Genomic DNA, 24,067 nt, shown 5'->3' with positions numbered 1-24,067 from the left:
ATTTTATTAGACATAACGTTTCGAAATTTGTTTTCGGAAAGTTAGTTTAATTTTTCAATCAAACAGAAAATTATTTTACGTATGTACATACTAAGAAAATAATATACTAAGAAAAATTCGAAGTATTCAGAAGCAAATATTATTTACAACGTCTTTTTCGATATAATCGTTATAAAGAACTTTGACTGTAATGATGAAGTATACATTTCTGTGAAATATATCTTATTTTTTTATTCATTATAACAAATAAAGTAGATGATTTATTTGCTAAGAATAAAATTGTTTTTTACATTTATATAATAATTAAAATAATGATTAAATTTGACACTATATATAGTTTCAAATTTAACCATGTTTTGTTTTAATATAAAATAACAATATATTGAGTTAAATTTGATTAAATTTGATACTACAGATTTAAGTGTTCATTTCAGTAAAATATATAATCATTACATAAATTTTTAAGTATCTCTTTCTCAACTTATGCATGCCAAGCAGATATTGATATTTCCTTTTGATTGTATTCTGAAACGAAATAAGTTCTGCTTATCAAAAGAGATAAGCACATTTGTCGATAAACAGCACTTATCTTTTTAATTTTATCAAACACTGATCGCGTTTATTTATTTATAGCATTATGCTGATAGAATAATATATTCACTTTAGAGTCACAATGCTTGAAGAAGAAATAGGATAAATTTTTACTTTAATTTATCACCTCATATACCCAATAAATTATGATAGTTGGCAAAAGTTAATTTTGTAATAAATAATATCGTATATCAGCATTAGAGTTACAAATAATAGTATCATTTATCAGACTTTCTAAGATACGTTCAGAAAGAAGAAATTAATCGCTTCTCACTAATTACCGAAGGAAATCATTTATAGAAATGCGAAGTTTAAATGAAAAATGTTTAATTTAAATTCCCGTGCATCTCATGAAACTATCACGGTTGCTAACTATCCAATTCCGATTTATATCACAGTCGATTTAATCAGTGCAAGCCGCAATAAACTTTTATTTACTTCGCAAATACACACGTGATGAAAACAGAGCAGAATAAAGTTCGATTATAAGATGGATCGGTAAAAAGAGCGCAATGATTAGAAAACAAACGCGAGCGTCAGTTATAATCACTGATCTGACGTTAATTTTCTGATAAGCGGACTTCGTCATGTATCGGGTTTGTGATATAGGTGTAGACAGAAATAAGTGCAAGAGGAGCGTGTATCAATGTGAACATATCTCAATTGCAAATTCCAATGTAGAATGAACTCGTGAGTCATCGGATAGAAATATCTCACTTACACGACGCAAACGAATCGTAAATAAACAAGCAAATCCTATCTTAAAGCTGCACTAACAGTAAAAATAACAGCGGTAATGTATTATGCAATAATACTATTGCTTGAAGCTAAACGTGACCGATTTTTGTTTCAGACGAAAATGAAATCGGAAGCAACAGCAATGTATGTTTTTTATTAATATCTTTGATGAAAATTATGAATAAATTACGATTGTGCATTCTTCTGCTATCTGTTTTAAGATTGATCACCGTATCGTTGATCGCATTTTATATCTGCTTTGTTTTGTCGGCAGATAAAGAGAATCAAAGCAAAAAATTTTTTTTATATACTATTTTCTTTTAAAATTTCTTAATTATTATTATGCAATAAAGTAATAAAATATTTTATATAATAAATAAAATTGACAATACTTCTATATCAAAAACCGGATTAAAAATTGGATTTATTATATAATTATTATATAATCTATATGAGATTGAAAATTTATATAATTATAATTATACATATTAAAACATTTTATTTTTCATTAAAAAAGTTCTCTCTATAATGAAAAACTTTTACATATTGGAATTAATTATAAATCGTAAATTATAAGCTGTAAAGTTTTATGTTTGTTAGCAATTTGTATTTTGATATTGCTGATAATTATATTGACGATAATTATATTAATTATATATTATTTAGAAGACAGATATTAAAACATATATTAATTTTAATATTTAGGAGAATTATAAATAAAGTTTTGTGTGTAATAGCTGATTTAAAAAATTAATAAAGAAAATTAAAAGAAGTAAAAATTTGCATTTTAATATATATGAATATAATATTCTTCTATTTATCTAGAAAATAGCATATTAAAATGTTAAAAAAATATGTCGAGAGAAGGTAATATTTATTACTTATCTTATTATTTATTACTTATATGAGCTGCACATGGAGAGAAATAACATATCCACGCTCTCTATGAGGCTTTCTGTGAAAATTAACAGATACATTAGGTCGGTAACATAGTATGTTCAAGTTTATGAAAATTACGTTCGATAATTTATCTTCAATTTATACAATTAAACGTATATTTAAACATTTGCTGAATTTATAAAGTTGAATTTATAATATGCATAGATAATTAGAAATCTAAATCTTAAAAAAATTATTATATATTATTCCTAAATTAAAGATTCTTATTATATATTATATATACTAAATATATACTAAATTATATATGCTTAAATTATATATAGAGTATAAAATATCTTACATTTAAATATAATGTATTTATTTTTAACACAATTGGTACAAAATTAATATAGAATTAATTACAAAAGCCTTGAATAATTAATTAGTATTATGTTTCGTGTGCTATCTTGTACATATATATTCTTCAACATAATTAATAAAAAAGTAAATAGAAAAAATATGCAATTAACAAAACAGTTATATTCTTTTATAAATAATTATGATTGTGTGTTTTCTATACAAATTGAACTATATTACAATTTTATGAATAAAATATTAAAATTATCAAAAAATGTATGCTTTACAAAATGTTCTATTTATTTTATCAAAATTTATTTTTAAAAATATATGTAATTTATAAAATATTTAGTTTATATTAATTTTACTGCAATACTCTTTTGAATGATAAATAAGTTATGTATATACTGAAAGAAAAGATTGATTGCTGCAACAATTTAGATAGTAAAATATGGCATAGCATTTTTTATATTTTTTATATTGTATTAGCCTATCCGCAATGTCAGTATGATTTCGATAGGCTAACGCAACTAAAAATTTGTTGCCACAACCAAAAACTGGTTGTTGTAATCATATAAAAAATGCTATGCCATATTTTACCATCTAAATTGTTGCAGCAACCAATCTTTTTTTTTTAGTAGAAATTATATCTTTATTAAACAAAACATTATATTTAAAATGTTAAAAAATTTGTACTTATTGAAATTTACATATTCATGCATTATAAAAATATTGTAATATAAGATTTGCATACGCTATTATTCGAATATTATTTATTATTTTATTAGTTTAATTGTAATATAATTTGAGACAAACAAAGAAATAATTTTAATTGTTCAGATTTCAAACAAAATTTATCATAGACTATTATAGAGTATCAAATATCTTATTGTGTCTGTAATTATTCTCATACTGCATATCCATTAAATTTTACGTATAATTATAAATTGTTATTTCGTGTAATTATTAACGAATTAATAATTTAAAGAGTTCATACAATAAAAAAATTGTTTATGTGCATTATATTTTCCTTTAAGTTAAAATTAAAGTAGCGGAATTTTAATGATCTATGAACACTTATAATGTTAACAAAAATGACTTATAACAGGTCAGTAAAGCAAATCAATAAAGTTTACAAATCTTTAGTGTGATACAAATACGTCTTTTTCTGTAAATTCCGTCCTTAAATCTAACTACGATAGTGAGCTCATCGATGCGATGGACGCCAAAAGAAGGAAAGATTGTTCAGCTTGCTATAAGTAATCAATATTGGCTGATATTGTGTATATAATTTTAAATCTTTATATTATACTAAACTTAAGGTTATGGCATACAAAAAGTTTCAAACAGTAAAACGCAAATAGTAAACAAATTGGCTAATTATAAATAGAGACAGTAATATCTACATAATGTAAGCAGCAAATCTAACATGTTGATTCACTTAGGCCCGGTCTTTTTTTGGCTTTAAAACGAGACAGATAGAGTTTTAAACCTCGCTTAAAGTCAAAGTGTCATTGGTGCAACTGGGCCTTATTGTTTAAGTTTTTCTGCCTTTAAACTAGAGCGTGATTATCTTTTAACAAATTTTATGTAAAAAATTGAATTGTTTGCAAGATAAAATATTAGTAAAACAATATTCATAAACACTTACATTAATAATTTTTAATTCTACGTCATGTATAAAATTTTATACACACTAAGCGAGCAGATAAATATTACATATATAAATAAATCATACATATATATTATTATTTGCAGATATTGCAAATTGTTGTAATTAATTCGTTAATAATTACACAAAATAACAATTTATAATCATATCATATGAAAAATTTAATGGATATGCAGTACGAGAATAATTACACATACAATAGAATATTTGATACTCTATAATAGTCTATGATAAATTTTGTTTTATTGAAATCTGAACAATTAAAATTATTTTTTTGTTTCTCCATTGTATTACAGTTAAACTAATAAAATAATAAATAATATTCGAATAATAAGATATGCAAATCTTATATTACAATATTTTTATAATGCATGAATAATACGTAAATTTCAATAAGTACAATTTTTATATTTATTTATTATACACATTTATATAACGCATTTAAATATTTATATTTATGTTGAACGTAACATTTTATTAATTTTTTAGCATAAATTTCTTAAGGATTTCATGGTTTAAGAAGAATCAGTTCTGTTAAACTACAATGTAGAAATTTCAGAATTCAGAAAAACATTGGAATGCGTTTTTGAATAAAATTTGAATTCGAATATCAATGTTGAAAATGTACTCGATCGTTGAATTGCATTGTATGTTCAGCATTATATCGAATGCCTGTATATTTTTGAACGAATCTTTTATAGCTCGGAAAGGGACATTTTATCTGTGATCCGTGTACCTTACATGCTAAAGTCATCTAAGATTCAAACGTTATATTATAAATATAGAAAATATTTTATATTATAGAATTTATTCGCACAGTAAAGAATACAGATGTATTCATTTTCCAACTGAGCTCCGAGAGAAATGCAAGCATGCAACTACTATTATTATCATCTTGCGTATGTAAGCAGAAATGATGCTAGCAACTAACAAATTAATATTACGGAGATCTTGTGCATATGTGTGTCCGTAAGCAAAAGTTCCTTTTCTCGTTCTTGAAGCTACATGACTTGCCGGTTTGCATTGCGTTATGAATAATTCGCGATACACTCTACTCCCGTTTAATTAAATTGCTTGAGCATATAGCCTTCCAATTAAAAATATAATTTTTCATTTGGATAATGATAATTCATTTGAATGAAAATATTTTTTATAGTACATAATTTTTCATTTAAATAATAATTTATTTGGATAAAAACGTAATTTTTCAGTTGGATAATGATATTAATAAATAATATAATCAAAAAGAGAGGATAATACATATTATTAAACCTGCGAAAAACAATTCTCTCTCGCAGGATTGGTACTTTGTATTCAAAAGATGTAATTCCAAATGCACACTGTTCGTACAGCTGCTTAATTGGTTGTAATCTTACTGAAGAAATTATCACAAAACTAAAAGCTTGAGTCAAGTTGATGCATTTTTATTAATAAGATCAGTTGCATATGCACACGCATTACTTACGTTATATGTGTAAGACATAATGTGACTGATTTTACGTATAATTTTCTACAAAATAACGTAATATGTCTCATAAAGATTAAAGATATGATTTTGATCATTGACAAATTTGCTGATAAATTTGCTCTATCGTACTAGATTAATAACGCTCACTTGGATTACATTTATGCAAGAATTACGATGACAATATAGAGACTTACTGTTGAAACTTAATCAGAAATTTAATAGAAACTAATGACAAATATCTTTTCGTGATAATTGAACACATTGACGACATTCTAAATTAAGAGAAACAAAATGAACAATCGCTGCAATTGTATGAACGAACAACATGTTTTTCCGACTATTATATTTTAAAATATGTTACTAAGGATATTTTGCTAAATAAAAGTTTATATAAATTCTTTAAACGCAGTTATAAATAAATTTACAAAATTCATAGTAATATGCATAACGATTGTTTAAAAAATTTTTTAAACTATGTCATTTTTTTGCGTTATAGATTAGAAGTTTAACGAAAACGAATGCCAAACTTTACGTAATCCATTCATGTGTTATTTTAAATTTTACATTATTTTAAAATTATTGTTACCAGAAACTCATTTAATTATGTTTATACAAAAATGCATACGCATTAACTTTTTTATTTCTGCATGCAGCAATAGAATGATGTAACTTATATATTTGTATGCAGATAGCATAGATGTATGTTTCTCTCGTTTTCGCTATTTCGATTACGCATTTTTCGTGATGTGCTTTCATATCTATCGCATATCAATTTACACAGATGCAACGCTTCGTTATTAATGTCCATAAAGATTGCACGTCCATTATTTCATCGATTGTTGATTTTCAACATATTATATAGATATAAAATTTATGTTGACTTCTATTGCGCTTTTATTTTTTAATATCTTTTTGTTAAATAAAAAAAAAACAAAGAGCTATATTTCAATCATATAATGTTAACTTCTATTGATAAAATCGAAAAAAATATCTTTGAAATTTTCTATCAGACATTATATAAAACCAGATATTCCTACTCGTAAATAATGCTTTACAAAAATAATGACTAACTTAGTATTTATATATATTAGAAATAATAATTTTGTATAAAATTTTATATTTTCTTGAATTTTTCATTGGGTCAAAAAATTTTCCTTACCAGTGTGTCATAAATACGCTTTTGTTATAATTTATAGCTCTGAAATATCTTTTCAATTATCTTATTCATTTCTTAAATATTTACAAACTGTTTTAAGAAGAAAGTAGAAATAAATAATATAGAATGAATCTAAATTGACAAAGTATTTGTAATAAAAGAAAAATGAATAGTTTTGGAGAACAAGATAAAAATGTCAATGAATTATAAACTAGTCAATATTATCGTGACTAATGAGAAGAATTTATTATTTTGTTACTTTCATTCACAGTAAAAAAAAATTCATCTTTGTAGAGCAATCCTGCCTTGTCATAAACCTATTTCCATGTAATTTATTACACCGATAGCTTTTTGATGAATGTTGCTTCAAGCTCAATAATACATTAATTTACAATTTATTATTCAGTAAATAAATAGAATTCTTTCGACACAATCAGTACTTTTCCATTTCTACTTTGGCAATTCTTATATTACTACGTTTATGTGTGTATAAGAAGAAAATATTATATTAAAATAAAATGCCGATACTTGCAATTTAATAATATTTAATAATATACGTTTGAATAATGTATATTTTTTAAGATATTTTTTATTTCAACATGTTCATTTTTATTAAATTTTTTAACAATAATTTTCTGTTCTTTTATTTGAAAACAGATTAACTCAAAACAGATATCGAAAAAACATTACAATATTTTTTAATTTTTACCATAATTTATCTTTCAAATCAAATTCGTTAATATTAATTATTTTAAGTACTTAAATTGTAGTTAAAATTATTAATAATATATTATGATTTAAGCACACATGTTTTGATTTATTTAATCACACATTACTTTCTTTTCTGAAACTACTTTATACCAGAAACTTTTTACTTTAATCGTTACTTTTTCAGAATTATCGAATTTAAATTATTAAAAAAATTAGCATCAAACTAAAAAATATACAATTAAAAAGCAATAGATATAGTAATATAGTAAAATAATGATGTTACAAGTAACGAAACAGATAAAGCTTTATAGGATAATTTTAAAAATCATGTTTTCCCTTTTTTCGATGATCAGATGAAATATTTCGTGAAAGATAGATAAGAGGAATAGAACTCGATTGAAAAACGAAATAGCTTTTTCGTTATATTGCTGCCTGTAAACGTTGGATTCTCATCAGACAAGTTCAAGATCGCTCAAGATCGAACGACTTTCCAAAGAGGAATGTAAATCGTGCAACTGTTCGTAAACTCGTTCACAAGTTGATGCGTATTGATGTGAAAACGCTGACACTAGTATTTCGTTGTCAATAATTTACTTTTTTAAAGCGTTGCGGACAAACATATATTATAAATTTTTTTAATTATGAAAATTTTTAAATTGCAAATAAACGATACTTTTATCAAAAATTATATTAATATACGCTTAGTTTCAGAATAAAGACAATAATTGTATAATAATAAATTAAATTAAAATTAAAATTTCAAAAATATATTATATTATTTTAAAATACAATAATTATATCTGAAACCAACAAAATTAATTGTCTAAATTTACAGATTATATTATAGACTGTGCTTTTATACACTTGTGCTAAAATTCTACTGGTTAAATTTGAATAATTTTGTTAAGTATGTTGAGTATGTATCACGAAAATTTAAATAAAAAAGAAGTTGGGAAAGAGATTTTTCTTGATGAGTATTTTCCATTAATGTGTTATTGTTCGTATTTTTCATTACCTGATTGCTTTCAGCTGCAGATCATAAATTAAATGGTAATCCAATTGTAAGCTTAAAACTGAATATCATGAAAGACATTTTATTTCTTTCTGAATAGTTTTTGAAAGATTTCACAAAACACATTTATCTAGTTTCATAAATCATCTTTTCATTCAAAGTAACACCTAATAAAATTGGACATATCCTATTCTACCTATAAAGATACTTTCTTAAAACTAATTTAAGATGTAATCGTAAGATCTAAAACGTACAATAACGTACAATATAAAAGTAATTGTTTTTCAATTCACAAGAAAAATATTTTATTTAATATTCTTCGTATGTTACGCCGCAGAAGTTCCTGGAACAAAAGACATCAGTCTCTATTATACAACTTAAAAGTGCATTTTTTCCGTTTTATTTTGTATTTTTCGTTACTATATTATACCATACCATTTTTTTTGACGATAAATGTCACATGTGCAGCCACGTGATTCTGCGACATTAATTAGAAGATACGGCAGATTGCATTCGGTGAATAGAGGCTTACAGCACGAATAATGACGCAGCCACCGACCAATTTCGGCCCTGGCCAAAACGTTCAATTAAATGATCCGTAAATCACCATGGTCGCATGACGTAGGAACAGATCGGCGATAAAATTAACAATTTCTAGCGTGCAAAGCGAGACTAGCGCAAGCTTATTTGGTGTGAAAGTGCGGATAACAGGATTAACTCTGTGTTTTTCTTCTATCCGATTCACTTAGGAAATTTCACGTTTTGAATATCAATCGACAATCCGTATCTATTCCTTCAATATATCCGTATCTATTCCTTAATGTAATGTAAACATTACAATTGTTATAGAAAAAAAAATCATATATGTCTGTATGGAAGTAAATTAAACCATCTTTTTATTTGTAATAATGTACCATTACATTAGTTACATATAACTAATACATAAAAAATGTAAATCAGAATTTATGTAATTAACGGTTAATTATTTTTAATAAATGTATGTTTTATTTCGTAAGTTATAATACAAAAATAAAGTTATAAATTAATTTGTTATGCAATTTATGGCGCAATCAATATCATGCATTATTGATTATTTAATTTAATATATGTTCTATATTATACACTGTATTATGCTTTTGAGAATTTTTTCTTTATAGACGATGCGACAGATAAATTCTGATTGGACGAATTAATCCTCTATAATTCATTTCGACTTTCTGTCGCCAATTCAGTCGCCAATTGATTCGATTCGGGTTTCAATATCGCAGAACTAAATTAAATTTTCCGCCAGCGAATATCGGAATACGATGAATCAAACAAAAACGCATCAATGTTTGTTAAATACTCGTAAGTTATGACACAGATAGCGAGCATTAATATTTGATACATAATGAACATACGTGACGTATTATGAAACAGATTTCGATGGAACATATGCGCCATATATTTTAAATAAAGTCGAGCGCCGAATATAAATTCAGGTATAAATTTGAGTTTTACATTATGAGTATAACAAGAAAACATAATTATGTAAAAGCATATTTTCTTCTGACGATAAAATATTCTTTACTTTATTAAATTTTTCATTACAAAGTTATAATATAGTATATGCTAAAGAACTTTTCTTTTCAAAAATAATTATATTAAATGATACGTAAAATCAAAATTTTATTTAAAAAATATAAAAGTCGATTATATATTAATATGTGCAAAATAATATTTCTTAATACTCATATTCAGTTTTGCAAAAATATTTCATAAATAAATAAATTATTCTGTTATCATTCATCATGCTCACGTAATGAAAATTACACAAAACAGCTGAATGATGCCTTTGCCAATGAATTTTCGTGCCGTCCTTGTCTGCTGAAAGTTAGCATTTACTTGCGAATTGGTTGGATAACAAATTGCTTCAAGTACCTAAGTAAATACCTGTTCCGAAACTAAAGTTGAAGCTAAAGGCTCCAAGATCTAAATCGGCGACTCAGCGGGTTTCCAAGATGAAAGAAAGTTTCTGTGAATTCTTTAACAGGAATTAGAGTTAGTTGGACAGATTTTATTGAAAGCAAAGTATTGAAAAAATACAGGCAAAAAAGAAATAGAAGTGTTTTTACTGTTTTAATATATAATTTGAGTGTAAAGGTAAATACACGTAACAAATCATTCAGTTACTTTACAATTCTTTTTATGTGCTCTATATAGATAATTCTATTCTAAAATAGTTTATGATAAATTATTAAATTTTATCTGGACTTTTCTTTATATTTATCTACAGCTTAAAATAAAAGAAACTTTTCTAAATGTCTATATATAGTATATCTTAATATTATATAATTGCTTCAAAAAATATGAAAAAACATGGATCATTAGATACTTATAAATATTAAAATTTTATTATTATTTTATTTAAATAGTAAACGTCATATCTCTGATAATTTTATCATGCTTATAAAAGCTTATAAAAGATAACTCATAAAAGACAGAAAATGAAATAAAATTAAAGTTGAAATGTGATTCCTTATTTAAATATTATTTTTTTAAGATAAAAATATCATTATTGAGATATTATTTCATAATCATTAGGTTTTTCAAGAAGTATCATTAATGTATGAATCACTGAAAAATGATGTTATTAATAATGCTTTTAGGCTATATAGCAATAATACTAAAGACCTTATTTCATCTCGCAGCTGTATATGAATTTCATAAACAAATGGTGTGTGTTCCGCGGTTGCAATTCTGTTAAAAGCTTTTATGGTAAATTTTCATACCAATTTAAATGAGCCTATGAAACAATTACCTATAAAAAATTTACTCATAGAATGCATATGTGAATCATATTTACATATGAACAATTATAATTATTTATTATAGTTAGTTATAATTTATCATGTATCTTATAACTTGTGACGACGTAATTTAATGATAATAATAATAAGATTGATAAATTCTAAAATTCAGTTTTCTTTACCAAATGTTTCTAGACATCATAGTTTAATTAAATATTTATTTAATAAATTTTAATAATTTAATTTAAGTGTCTAATTACAAAATGTAAAATGCTAAAATTAGAAAACAATAAATACAGACTTCCCTTAAGGTAATCGCAAAACTCTACACTGATGCTAAAAAATTTATCAAAATTAAAATTAAGATTTTACGTATACAGCCTAGCTAATTATCAATTAACAATGGCACAGAATACTAAAGAAATTAAATATCATGCCTTTTGTAAATAAATAAATTCTGTTTTTCCCTCGTATATGTTATTAATATTTTGCAAACCATTTTCTAATTCGATCTCATTCTTTCATTATATTCGGATTTATGTGGGTATACACGATGTTTTTAAAATGTGATACTGGCTTTTTTCTATAGCGTGAATATTAACTTACCTACGATATCAATACGCCCACTATATCTCACTTTGACTGTTGTACGTAATGTAATGGACTTTTTCGAGAAGTTCGATATTTTTCAATACATACAATACCAGCACTTTGCTAAAGTTGGAACACTATTTCAATCGGATTAACTTGAAGTATAAAATATTAAATATTTATTCAGTTGTGATATTTATACTTAATAATCATTATATTATTACATTATAAAAAAAATTTTGATATTACGATACCTTTTGCATTTCTTATCTTGTATCAATAAAAATGCACACGCTTCGTATTAAAATTAGTATAAAAGAAATATATACATTATTGAGTAATCTAACGTTGACGTATATAATTTAATTTAATAAAAATAATAATAATTAAATAATGTGTCAAAATTTAACAAAACGATAAATGAATGGGAAGCACTATAAGTATGAAAACCTTTCGCATTAATATTACAACGTCTTTTTATAACTTCAATGTTATTTTTTATAATTTTGTTATTAAAATTTTGTTATTAAAATATAAAACATAACAATATTAAATAATTCATATACACAAATATAGAGATGTCCAAACAATAAATAATTTCATAAAAAGTTAAATTGGTAATTGCACATATGTTTTGTAGTTTATTAAAGTTTCTGTACATGCGTTCCAAAATACTTTTGTGTACATTAATCGACGAATGCATTGAATTTGCGGCGTATTAAATATTTCGTGCCTATGGGAGGGTTCGTAGAAACTCATTAGCGTGCTAGGTAGCTCGCGTGTTCTGTTTAAGAGTACTGCAGTATGCACTATCACTATGTGATAGATTAGCTCTGATTATTTTATATCGTTCAGAAACTACTAATGATTCGCGAAATGATAAAAGTCATAAAAGAAGCGCAAGCAATGCAACTTGAGCGATTTAAATGGTCACGATTGAGCATCCTCAAGAATGTCTGCTATTCGAAACTTCAAACACTGTGATTGGTCGATTCCTTCGCTTTTCAACTTCTATTGCGCACATTTTCTTTATGTATCATTACCTTTAATACGAATCTTTTAAGTTTCTTCCACATGCACTAGAGTATAGGAACCTCGTGACAAGTCTAATATGGATACATCAGGTGCCTTTGCTCACCCTTATAGCTTGAACGTTTCAAAAGACGGCCCATAATAATTTTCATGATACCGCTCTTAAGCCGACCTTCGATAAACAGTAATGTTTTAGTATCGCCAAGCAGCAGCCCTCATGAACGTGTGAAATACGATCGTCTTAAAGTTTCTACGGTATCGGAGGGCCGGGGCGTTCTAAATGTCTGCAGAGTTTTAAAGAGGCGACAGTGAGGAAGTAATAAAAATTATACCGCCAGCTTAGCCCTGGAATTTGTATACGAGTAAATTACAAAATGGACAAATTATGACTCGTCTTTTATATATCATTATACCTTTTTCAATGTTCTAAAAAGAATATTTAAAAATTACAATATATATAAATTTCTTTAATAGTTTGAACATTAATAAATTCTATTATTTATTCTTGTTTTAGTTTTATAATTCTATATTCTTATTGAACAATTGTTTTTACTTATATCTTAAAATATTATTAAATATAAATATATATTATACTTTAGTTATATGTGTAAAAAATCATGTGTAATTATAAATTACAAATATAAATGTACATATTATATTTTAAGCAGTATTTATTTAAATATGTTAATTTTCTTATATTTTCTTTGATAATAACAAATTATTTTTATTTCCAAAATGATTATTAAATTGACATTAAATTTTAAAAATCTATCTTATATTAATAAAATAATAGTTTCCTTCATAATTGTCACTTTGCAATAATTCAACGTTCAACATATTTCGACTAGAATGATGCGACAAAAGGAAAATGTATTTCACAAGAGTGATCGAACTGATAGAAAAAGTTAATCTTGTTCTTCTAGCTCGTCGATTATTGCCTTGCCTGTTCGCCACGAAGAAATCTGCATCTATAAGATGAAGTAAAATAAACTTTGCACGTGAACGTTGAAACGCAGATGGTTTTTTCGCGCAGCACGCTACTTAGAAGAAGACATTCTTTATCTTTTTTCTTTCGTTTGTTTCTCATTCTCCAATCTCGGACTTGAAGCCGAAGTTCAGTATAAACCTCATCCCCCTGGTTTTCCCGATTTGTCTTCCAGGTGAAAGTCGAAAGAGCTAGCGGAAAACGAGTTCCTTTGAAATGATATATTCCTAAAGTAAATTCATTCATCTGTGCGTAAAGAGCAACCTTTGCAATTGGCTGCATCTATTGCAAGCAATTTCCCTCGAAGAACCTCGAGGCGGACGTGGTTCCTTCTTGCACTTAAAACGCGGAGTAGAGAGCGCAATTCTTCTTTTAGTGTATCTTTATTTCTCTTTTTGATCTGTACGATGGAAGAAATTTCTTAGCCATTTCAGATTCTTATATTCTTAGCAAAAGTTCAATACAGTTTCAAGAAAAAATAAAAATGATTTACAGAGAAGAAAGTATACTTATTCCTCTTAATATTCAAGTAGTTAGTGAGCATTATAAAAAAGTATATCGATATATAATCTTATTATGGTATAATCTTAATACTCTTAAAATACATACATTTAAAATTAATTATACAAGATTTCTTTTCTCATAAAATTCAAAAATAGTCGTTCAAATAGCTTCATTTTTAAAAATATCTTTATACAAGTATATTAAAAAAAAAGTTGGCTATATGCTTTATAATTAAACGTTTTAGATTTTCTTTGAGATCCACAATTTAAATCTTAAAAGCGATATTTTTAATAAAATAGTATTATTTTTAATGGAATAATAAAATGAAATATTAATACATTAATTTTAATATGCTTTCTTGTAAAATGCAACTTATAAAATTATGATATTATATCTCGTATATAGAAAACTCATAAGTTCGAATTCTATTCTAAAAGAAGAAAAGCGTGTATCAGACATGTTTTACTAGACCAGTCCTACACTAAAGGAAGGGTAAAAAACTGGAAAAGAAAGAGTATCATCGATCCTATATAAGACTGTCGATCTCGATCACTTACACTTGTAACCATTACGTTCGATCTTCAATGTCACTGTTAAAATTTGCGAGTATTGCAAGTTAACACATCAATTTTTTAATTTTAAAACACATGGTCATTTATGACGTATCAAATGTAAGTCTTGGCAAGCCTTTAAAAAAATCGTCGTGAAAATCAGTGTGATCATGATATTTTCAAACGTGAGTGTCTTTATCTATCTTCAGACTGTCGTCGCTGTGACATTGATATCTGTGAGAGCGTACGATATTAAAAGAGATGGTTCTTCCAATGCGGACGTCACTTATCGTAAACCACATCCATGGAATTTCTTTCTGAATCAACCATTTATCGACAAAACGATCGGTCTGCAAATTTCGGCCGATGTACCAGTGAGAGATCAAATTATTGGCCAACGAGCTCTTCGCGATGTATCCTTAAAAGATCGAGCCATTTATCCATTTGGCTTAACAATTTTTCATCATCAACCGATCAAACAGAATTCCTTTAAGATAACATCATTTAGAGATAAATTGTTGTACAAAGATGCAATACTAAAGAATCGACAATTGCGTGGAGAACGGGCTGTCCTCACAGACAATCCTCTCGAAGAACAATTGCTTACACCGGAGGAAATCTTCGAGGGACAAGCGTCGATATACAGTCAAGCACCGTTCAAAGAACAGTTGTTTACAACTGAAACGCCATTTAAAAACTTATTTCGCGGACAATCATCTTCGGCTGAACAAGCGTTTCAGAAGCAAAAGGCTTCTGTCGAATCTCCATCCATCAATTCGATCAAGTTTTATCAAAAAAACTCTTACATTAAACCAATTGATTTGTACGAACGATATAAAAATATACTAACTTCGTTTGACAGGAATTCTTTGATATATGGTGAGTTCATAGATGTTACACAATTTCAAAGATGATAGGAACTCTTTATCTATTCTAATGTAAATTTTTTCAAAATTTTTATACGATCTGGAATATTTTTCAGAAATTCTGAGAAGATGTATAACTTTTCTTAGAATTTTTCATATATGTGAATTCTGAAACACTTTAAAATTTCTAAGATTTTTCATTTTATAATTTCTGAAAAGATTTTATAAGATTTAATCAGAAGTTATAGAATAGGAAATCTCAAAAATCTTCCATCTCTTAAATATTTTAGAATTCAGATATGTAAAGAATTTAAAAAAAAGATGTAGACTTCTCTCAACATTTCAGAAAAGTGTTATAATTAATATTAAAAATTAAAGAAATTTTTTAAAAAGAAATTATGAAATTATGAAATTATTTAACAATTCTAAAAAATTCTTAAATTTACATAAAAATTTTGAAAAATTCTAGAATTTATATAAAAGTTCTAAAAAATTAAATGAAAAATTTTGACAAAAATTTTTACCAGAGTAACTTTACATCAGAGAATAAATTTTTCTCCGATAAGATGGATACAATTAAATTTTTTCTCTTCTGTTTTTTAATTTAACTCCCACAAATTGTTTTGTAAACAATTCGATATTGAATTTTCTATTAAATCATTAAACAATTTGTTAGCTAAAATGTTAAACAAACTTGTCCCTTCAGAATTTTAACTTGATTACACCGCGTTAATTATTGCAGAATAATTTTCAACTATCACGTTAAATCTCTACTGATTCTTGCATATAACATCAACCCTCGAACTTAAAAATAATGAATTATCCTTAGGGGACAATTTTGTTTCTCTGACACAACACACATACACACACACACACACACACACACACACACACACACACACACACACACACACATATACTTGTTCAGGATAATATCGTCACGTTGACTTGTTGATGTTTAAGGAACTTTTTTATGATAAATTGTATCTATGCTATTCGTATGATAATCATATTTTTCATAGATAATCATGCGCCTAAACTATCTTCGATGCTGATGGTTCCGTCTTCTGAGTATCTTCCGTTAAACGCTGAGACGCCCATGACGCAATCATCAATGCCTGTTATCGTACATGGGCGTAATTCTGCCATGTCTTCTGTTTCCTCCGGTATGGGCGAAGCTCATTCCTCAGAAGCTTCCAAGATGGAACTCGGTCCGAGATGGAACTCGCTAACGTCGATCAGCAACTACAATGCGGTGAGCAAAACCTATGACAGCTGATATTTCGATTTTACAAAGCGAGGTATTATATAATCAAAATTTAATCCTGTCCGTTGAATCTGATACTCAGCCGAAGGCAAACTTTATTCGTCGAAAATTTTACGTATCTATCCATTTTTGCAATGAATATAGTTGCAATTGTAAATGGAAGCCATCTCGATTCTGTCAACCATATCAAATTTTGTTATGTATATCTACTTGTAATTAGAATAACTCGCACAAAACGAATAAAATTTAAAAACATAATTTTATACTTAGTATTATACAATTCGATGCAATTTTATTTTACATGCTTACGTCAATCGTTGCAATATTGCGTAAATGTATTATAATACCAATGTAAATTTATACATTATGTTATTATTTCTGGTGTATCTTATGCATATATTTTACATTCCATTTATTATTAAAGCTATTATCAAGTTAACGATATTTGTATCAATCATCTAGGTACTGAATAAACATAAGACTAGCGAATTTTCTTATATAATTTTACATTAATAATTGCAATATTAATTATAATATACTATTGAATATTAAAGATTATAAAAAATATGATAAACAAGAGTGAACGCATTGAAAAAATATAGTACGAATCAATGGCGCGCAGAACTAATAAATGTTTGTTCTGCTTTTAGCCAGTTGACAGCTTACCAACAACCGTTCCATCAATCTCAGTTAGCACAAACCAATCCTCGATTGTAGGTCACATCTTAACAAGTTTAACAACCAAGCCCAGTTCGCCTGTCATGGCAACATCAATAGCGCCGTCCGGAAAGTACGTAATGGCTGACCGGAGCTTTATTATCCACCGCGTTGGTTACATACAGCGTAACTATGCAGTAAACTAAACTTGTAAAGTTAGTCAATTACTAAACAAGAATGTCATTCGCATACCATGGTGGACCTGAGGCGATCGCATAATATCATTGCAAAATTATGCGCAAAATTAATAATTTCAAATATATTTCAGACAATATTTATTTAGCATAATTAATTCTGTTTTGTTTAATTACTTTTTATTGCCACAGTGTGTAAATTAAAGTAGTAATAAGAAAATGAACTTAAAGTAGTGATAAGAAAGTTATATTTCTAAATAATTTATATATTCTTCAATTGAAGGACTCCATAAAAAAATGTTCCAACTATCATAAAAAGCAATTTTAATACAAAAATATTGCTTATACATTGGGGCTATACGTTTTTTTTATTTCCTGTAAAATTAAAAAGTATTGAATGCAATATTTTTTTTTTAATTATGTTTTTACTGATAATCTTTGCAAATATTCAAGTTTAAAATAAAATTTTGTTATTTTTTTACTAGCTTATTTTATTTCTCTTAATAATTTTCGTATATCTTATAGAATTGCGATGCAAAATCGAGAATATAAATAAAAACCGCATTAATTAATCTATAACATAATTATATTACATTAAAATTTGATTTCTCTTTGATTTAGCGTCCTTGAACCGATTTATTTTCATGCTACTAAACATGGAGCTATTACATATCCTCTTCCTTTGAGTGACAATAGCGACATGCACGCTCATACGTCTTCACATATGCCGAGGAGTCTCAAGATCAACGAACATAACATTAAATTCCTAGAGCCAGAAGCACTAAAGAACGTTGAAACCCAAAGCTCCACGTTAAACTACATTCTCCCCGAAGAGCACAAGACCGGACTGAAGGATATTCAGACCTCCTTAGTAGACTACACGTTGCCCGTGAAAGTTAAACACCATTGGTCTTTGCAGCAATTCTCAGAACCAGAAACATCTTCCGGCTATGCTCCGCTGTCTCTAAACTCGAAGACAAAACGCGTTTTACCGAATATACCTATCGCGCCCATTTCTTGGCCAATAGAAATTAAAAATGACGTTTCCACAATGCTGCCATTGAAATCTATATTAACGTCCAACGCGGCGACAAAAAATAAGTTATTACTAGGTATGATATGATTATGTTTTACAATTACGTTATATAAATAATAATAATCTAAAGCTTAATGTACGTGATAAGCCAAGGCTTTATTTTTTTTTAAATACAAGATAATAATAATATCAAAGATGTAATTATATTATTATTGCGACTGTTATATTTCGTTAACTGATTTTATAAATTTATCACAAGGGGAATTATTTTATAAATTTCTTCAATTTTTTTTGTAAGATCAAATATTTTAGAGAAATGTTTTAATAATTACTGTAGCCTTTTATTTATACTTTATTACAGGCACACACATAGCCTTACCTGTGGACACAGAAAGCATACCAAACAGTCTGACTTCAAATACACCCAATGGTATATCTGGAAGCATAACTGAAGGCATATCAACGAGCATACCTGATGGCATGACGACGGACATACCTGCGAGCATACCAACTTTGAACTTTGGGCAAACTTTACACGTGAAACAATTACGATCAACTCAAGAGGCAAGAAATCCATGGTATCCCACAGGTATCTTAGCATATACTCTAAGTAAGTTTTTCATCTTCGGTTTCGACCGTAACATACATTTTAACGTAACACCCTGGAATTTCTCTGAAGGTATAGTAATCTGTTAAAAGCGCTTCGGAATTTAATGGAATAGCGGAGTGATATAACGCGTTTCAATTTTGGCAAGAATTTATCTGTAAAATTCTTCAAACCTTGATACGAAAATTATGAGATGCAAATAGGAAATGTTGCACGATGCTAACTCGAGATAAATTTTACTCAACATAAAAATATATTATTACTACTGTTATTATTATCCTTTTATCGAGTTTATATATATATATATATATATATATATATATATATATATATAATAGCAATTCGACCTGCCAATTAATGTTAAGGACTGGTTTTTTAAATAACTTTTTTTATGCACAGTGCATAATGCAATTAACGTATTTTACAGGTTTGGACGGGATAAATTACACCTTACATACGGGTAATCCCACCACGAAACTGATAGAACCTGGGATAGTGAAAACGAGTTTAACTTCGCTGAAATTAACGCAACCGCAGGATCCCGCATTTACAAAAGTGAGTTCTCAAGGCATGATTCTGCGGTACGCGATACTCATATCGCTCGAAAGCTTTCTTAATGACGTAATATTGCTTTGGTCGTTTTTATTAGCTTCGTGCTTGTCAGTTATGAGCAATCCTTTATTTCTTTTCCTATCTTGTCCTATGTATCTTCATCTTCTTATGTATCACATTTTCCTTTTTTAGCATTTTACGATTTTCTTCCATTATGTTTCACTTTGCACTAACAACATCACCGTATCATGACATCGTACATTTCCGCGAGTAAATCAAGTAAATTGCAGTTTTTGCAAATATACTTTATGCTTTCGGAATAAAGCTGCCACACCTTTCGGGCAAAAGCGTGTACTAAAAGAAAGAAATTATCAGGCCGCTTCGGAGTTTGACATTAAATTTAGCACATTCATATTTCTATATTTTTCACTGCGCAGCTACTAACTCGTTAAATGAATTTATTATTCCATTTAATTAACTAAATAATTCAATCCCCGCAAGTATAAATGTCATTTGTATTTGAGTGATCATTGTATAATTGTTGGATAGGGCAATAACTTTTTCCATATATTATATTTCATTTTAAAGAACGATTTGTCAAAGTTGAAATAATATCGCAGATTGAAATAATCTATCTAATTTTTCCAATCCATTCGAGATTTATTACACGCTATATAAATAATAGATGTATAACTTAACAATTTAACAAAAATGTTTTAAAATTTATAAATTAAAAGAACACATTTTCTATGAGTTTTAATTAACATAAAAATTAACAAGTACAATAAATGTCCATAGATATAACATTTATTTAACGAAAGCTGTGTTCAAATTTCGTTGTCATATTCATTATCATATTATTAAATGACTGGAAAAGTAAAAAGAGAAGGAAATAGTACTTATCAAATTTTTATATTAAATTCTATAAATAATAAAATAAATATTAGGAATACAATAAGGATTTTATTATGAAAATTTATTTTTATATGCATTTTTATACATATTTTCTTTTTTAATTGTTAAATTTTGTGAATGCATTGAATGTGAGCATGTAGTTCAGAATTTTATAAATGGATTATTTACAGGCAAACATATATTAAATATATTTCAATTTGGAAATTTCAATACTGTTTTCTATATAATAGATTCCTAATTATCATTTGGAAGTACGTCTGTTTGCTTCGGCAAATGCTATCGAATGTTGGAAGTTTGCTGGTGGAAGCTTATGAATATGGAATACGTATTCACGCGAAATATTAATTAATAAACTAATTTTGTTCATCATCATACACGTTCGTACCTGACAATCCTGTAGGTCTATTGATATACGTAAACTTCTAACATTTAATCAAAAGACGAAATCAATTTATTGCACTATTACATTAGAATAAATTATATTTTGTATAAATCGCGTACAAAATATTATATATTATAATAAATCGTCTGCTTAATAATGCGACCGAAAATTTCCGAATTTTTTTCTTTACTTTTATTTTATTTATCTGTCAATCATCGTTTCTGTAATATATATAAAAATAATGGAAAGTCGCAACATACTTAATATAGAGTTTAACAAATACATAAAGTGTCACATTTCACGTGACACTTTATTGCAGAATATTTTAATATTTTACAGAGTTTCCAAGAAATTAAAATATTACAACATGAATTAAAACAAAATGAAAAAAACAATTGACAATTCATATGATAAGAATATCAAATTTTGTTTAGCAACACTTAGAAGATCAAATACAGATATTTAAATAATATTGCGAGTTCCTCGGTACTACTTTCGGTATTACAAAAAATGATTGCGCTATTTCTTTGGTGCCAGGCGTTGAAATGTGTGTTCTCTTCAAGAATGAAAGTTTTCCGCTTTGTGCAAGAGCACAAATAAAATGTTCCGCGTACACTACGTTCAGGCGCAACGCCACTCGTAAATCCTTCAAAAATTTAACGCGAGATACGACCATTCCGCGTGCCGAGTGCCGCAGGTGTCGGCTCTCTTTCCGCGGGACTGTAAGGTGGAAGAAACGAAAGTAGGCAGAGAGAAATGAGGCATCTCATTCGTAGTCACCTGGGTTTCTTATTTACATTAATTACACCCGGAGAAGTTTCTATCTCGGCCAACAGAAGACAAGACGAGGCAGCGTACCGTGCGGCCCGTTACTTGTTTTGCTAAGGCGGCAATTATTTTCGCAGTCCGTAAATATGATTAATCGCGAGGGATTAAAGATAAAACAAGTCCCGACGTCGGCTGAAACAAATTGTGTTCGTTGAAATATCGACCGGCCCACGTTTACATTGTTTACCTTTACAGAGCATCCTCTGAGGAAGTGCATACAAAGAGAATTTAATTAAATTAATGGAAATTGCGTGAAACATATGCGTGAATTCCAACTTGTAGGTTTGAAATGACGCATATTTGCGGGTCGCATATAGATCGAATTACATAACATTAAATGTAATTCTATCAAAGTTTAGAAGATATTTACAGTAATCGTTATATTTCATCACGGTTTAATTAAATTTAATCACAAAATTTTATTTACATACATTAAAGTTGATGAAATTCCAAATACTTAATGCGAATAAAATTAAAAAATAATAAATCACAACGTGGTAAAAAACCAAATACACTGTAACATGACTTGTTTAAATATTTTCATAATTTATTTTATAATTTTCGTAATTTTATAACTTTCATTGTACAAAGAGTTTACATTTGATATGCTTCTCTTTGTTTTCAAATAATTGAGACTTATTGTTCTTATTATTTAGAAAAAATAATTATTAAATATCGCACTACATATAAAGGATATATAATATAATTATATATAATTTTTATATTTTTACTACATATAACTAATTTAATAGTAGATTTTTAAAATATTATTTCAGATTGGAGTTGGGTATCATCTTTAATAGCAATCTAGGACTACTATTATTTCAAACTGTTTTGATGTACATTACATTTAAAATATTACCTATTTACATTTATGAAATTTGAGTAATTACTGTAATTAGAAAAAGTAATCAAAGGCATTATATTAGAAGTGGCACATATTTTTTGTTATTATTCATAATATAATATTTAATTAGTTTTAAATATTATTCAATGTTATCTAGTGTAAAAATCTATTTTGTTGCCAGTATTTTAATGTATTATAAATGTATCAATAAAATTTATTGTTTTCTGAAACCATTGCAATTAATTTGTTTCGTGATCAGTAATATTTAAAACATTATTATTTCAATCTATTTCTTATTCTTTTTATTTCCATATGTTAAATACATTGCGTTAAAGTATAAGTTTATAATTTCTCATAATGAGGTTGAATATACCAATTTATTTGGCTTCGCGGAAACGCTATTTCAGAATTGTCGTAATAAATAAATATTTGATACCGACAAATTAAGTTTCTTCATATACAAACTAAGTAGAATTTAATACGGAAAAATTATTTTAGATTTGTCTGTTCATATACAACATTATAACGAATACCACCTGCAGTTCGTTTTTGTATCTATCTTTTATTTCACTATTTATTTATTTTCGGTTCCTCTTCCTTTTGTTCATCACACGTCCAAGTACCTCGATGCTCACACGAGTATAAACGGCCAAAACTCCGGGATACCTTTTATTCCTCAAATGTCCGTAAAAGTTGGCACCAAACGATTTCGCTGCTGATTGAATTCGCTGGCAGCCGCGACCATTGTCACTGCAGATTGCATTGAACCAAATCAATGTAGTCACACGTATTGGTGGATTCAAACTGTAATAGCTTGAAAAAAAGATGTCACATCTAGAAGGGGAAATTACCTGAATAAAGAACTGACTTCCACAAGAAC

At 27.3% G+C, this 24,067-nt stretch overlaps 1 protein-coding gene across 1 annotated transcript; it reads left to right on the top strand.

The window, feature by feature from the left end:
- Positions 1-6,197: 6,197 nt before the first annotated feature.
- Positions 6,198-23,845, top strand: LOC105143134 (uncharacterized). Its single transcript, XM_011051187.2, has 7 exons — positions 6,198-15,943; positions 16,866-17,157; positions 17,820-17,959; positions 18,642-19,132; positions 19,418-19,645; positions 20,091-20,218; positions 23,117-23,845. The coding sequence occupies exons 1-7, from the start codon at positions 15,207-15,209 to the stop codon at positions 23,138-23,140; spliced, it is 2,040 nt and encodes a 679-aa protein (XP_011049489.2). The 5' UTR covers positions 6,198-15,206; the 3' UTR covers positions 23,141-23,845.
- The last annotated feature ends 222 nt before the right edge of the window (positions 23,846-24,067 follow it).

The sequence above is a fragment of the Acromyrmex echinatior genome, chromosome 16 (genome assembly GCF_024713525.1).
Source record: "Acromyrmex echinatior isolate Ae372 chromosome 16, ASM2471352v2, whole genome shotgun sequence".
Classification (NCBI taxonomy): Eukaryota; Metazoa; Arthropoda; class Insecta; order Hymenoptera; family Formicidae; genus Acromyrmex; species Acromyrmex echinatior.
Note: the sequence above shows the minus strand (reverse complement) of the source record. Positions and strands in the feature narration are given on the sequence as shown.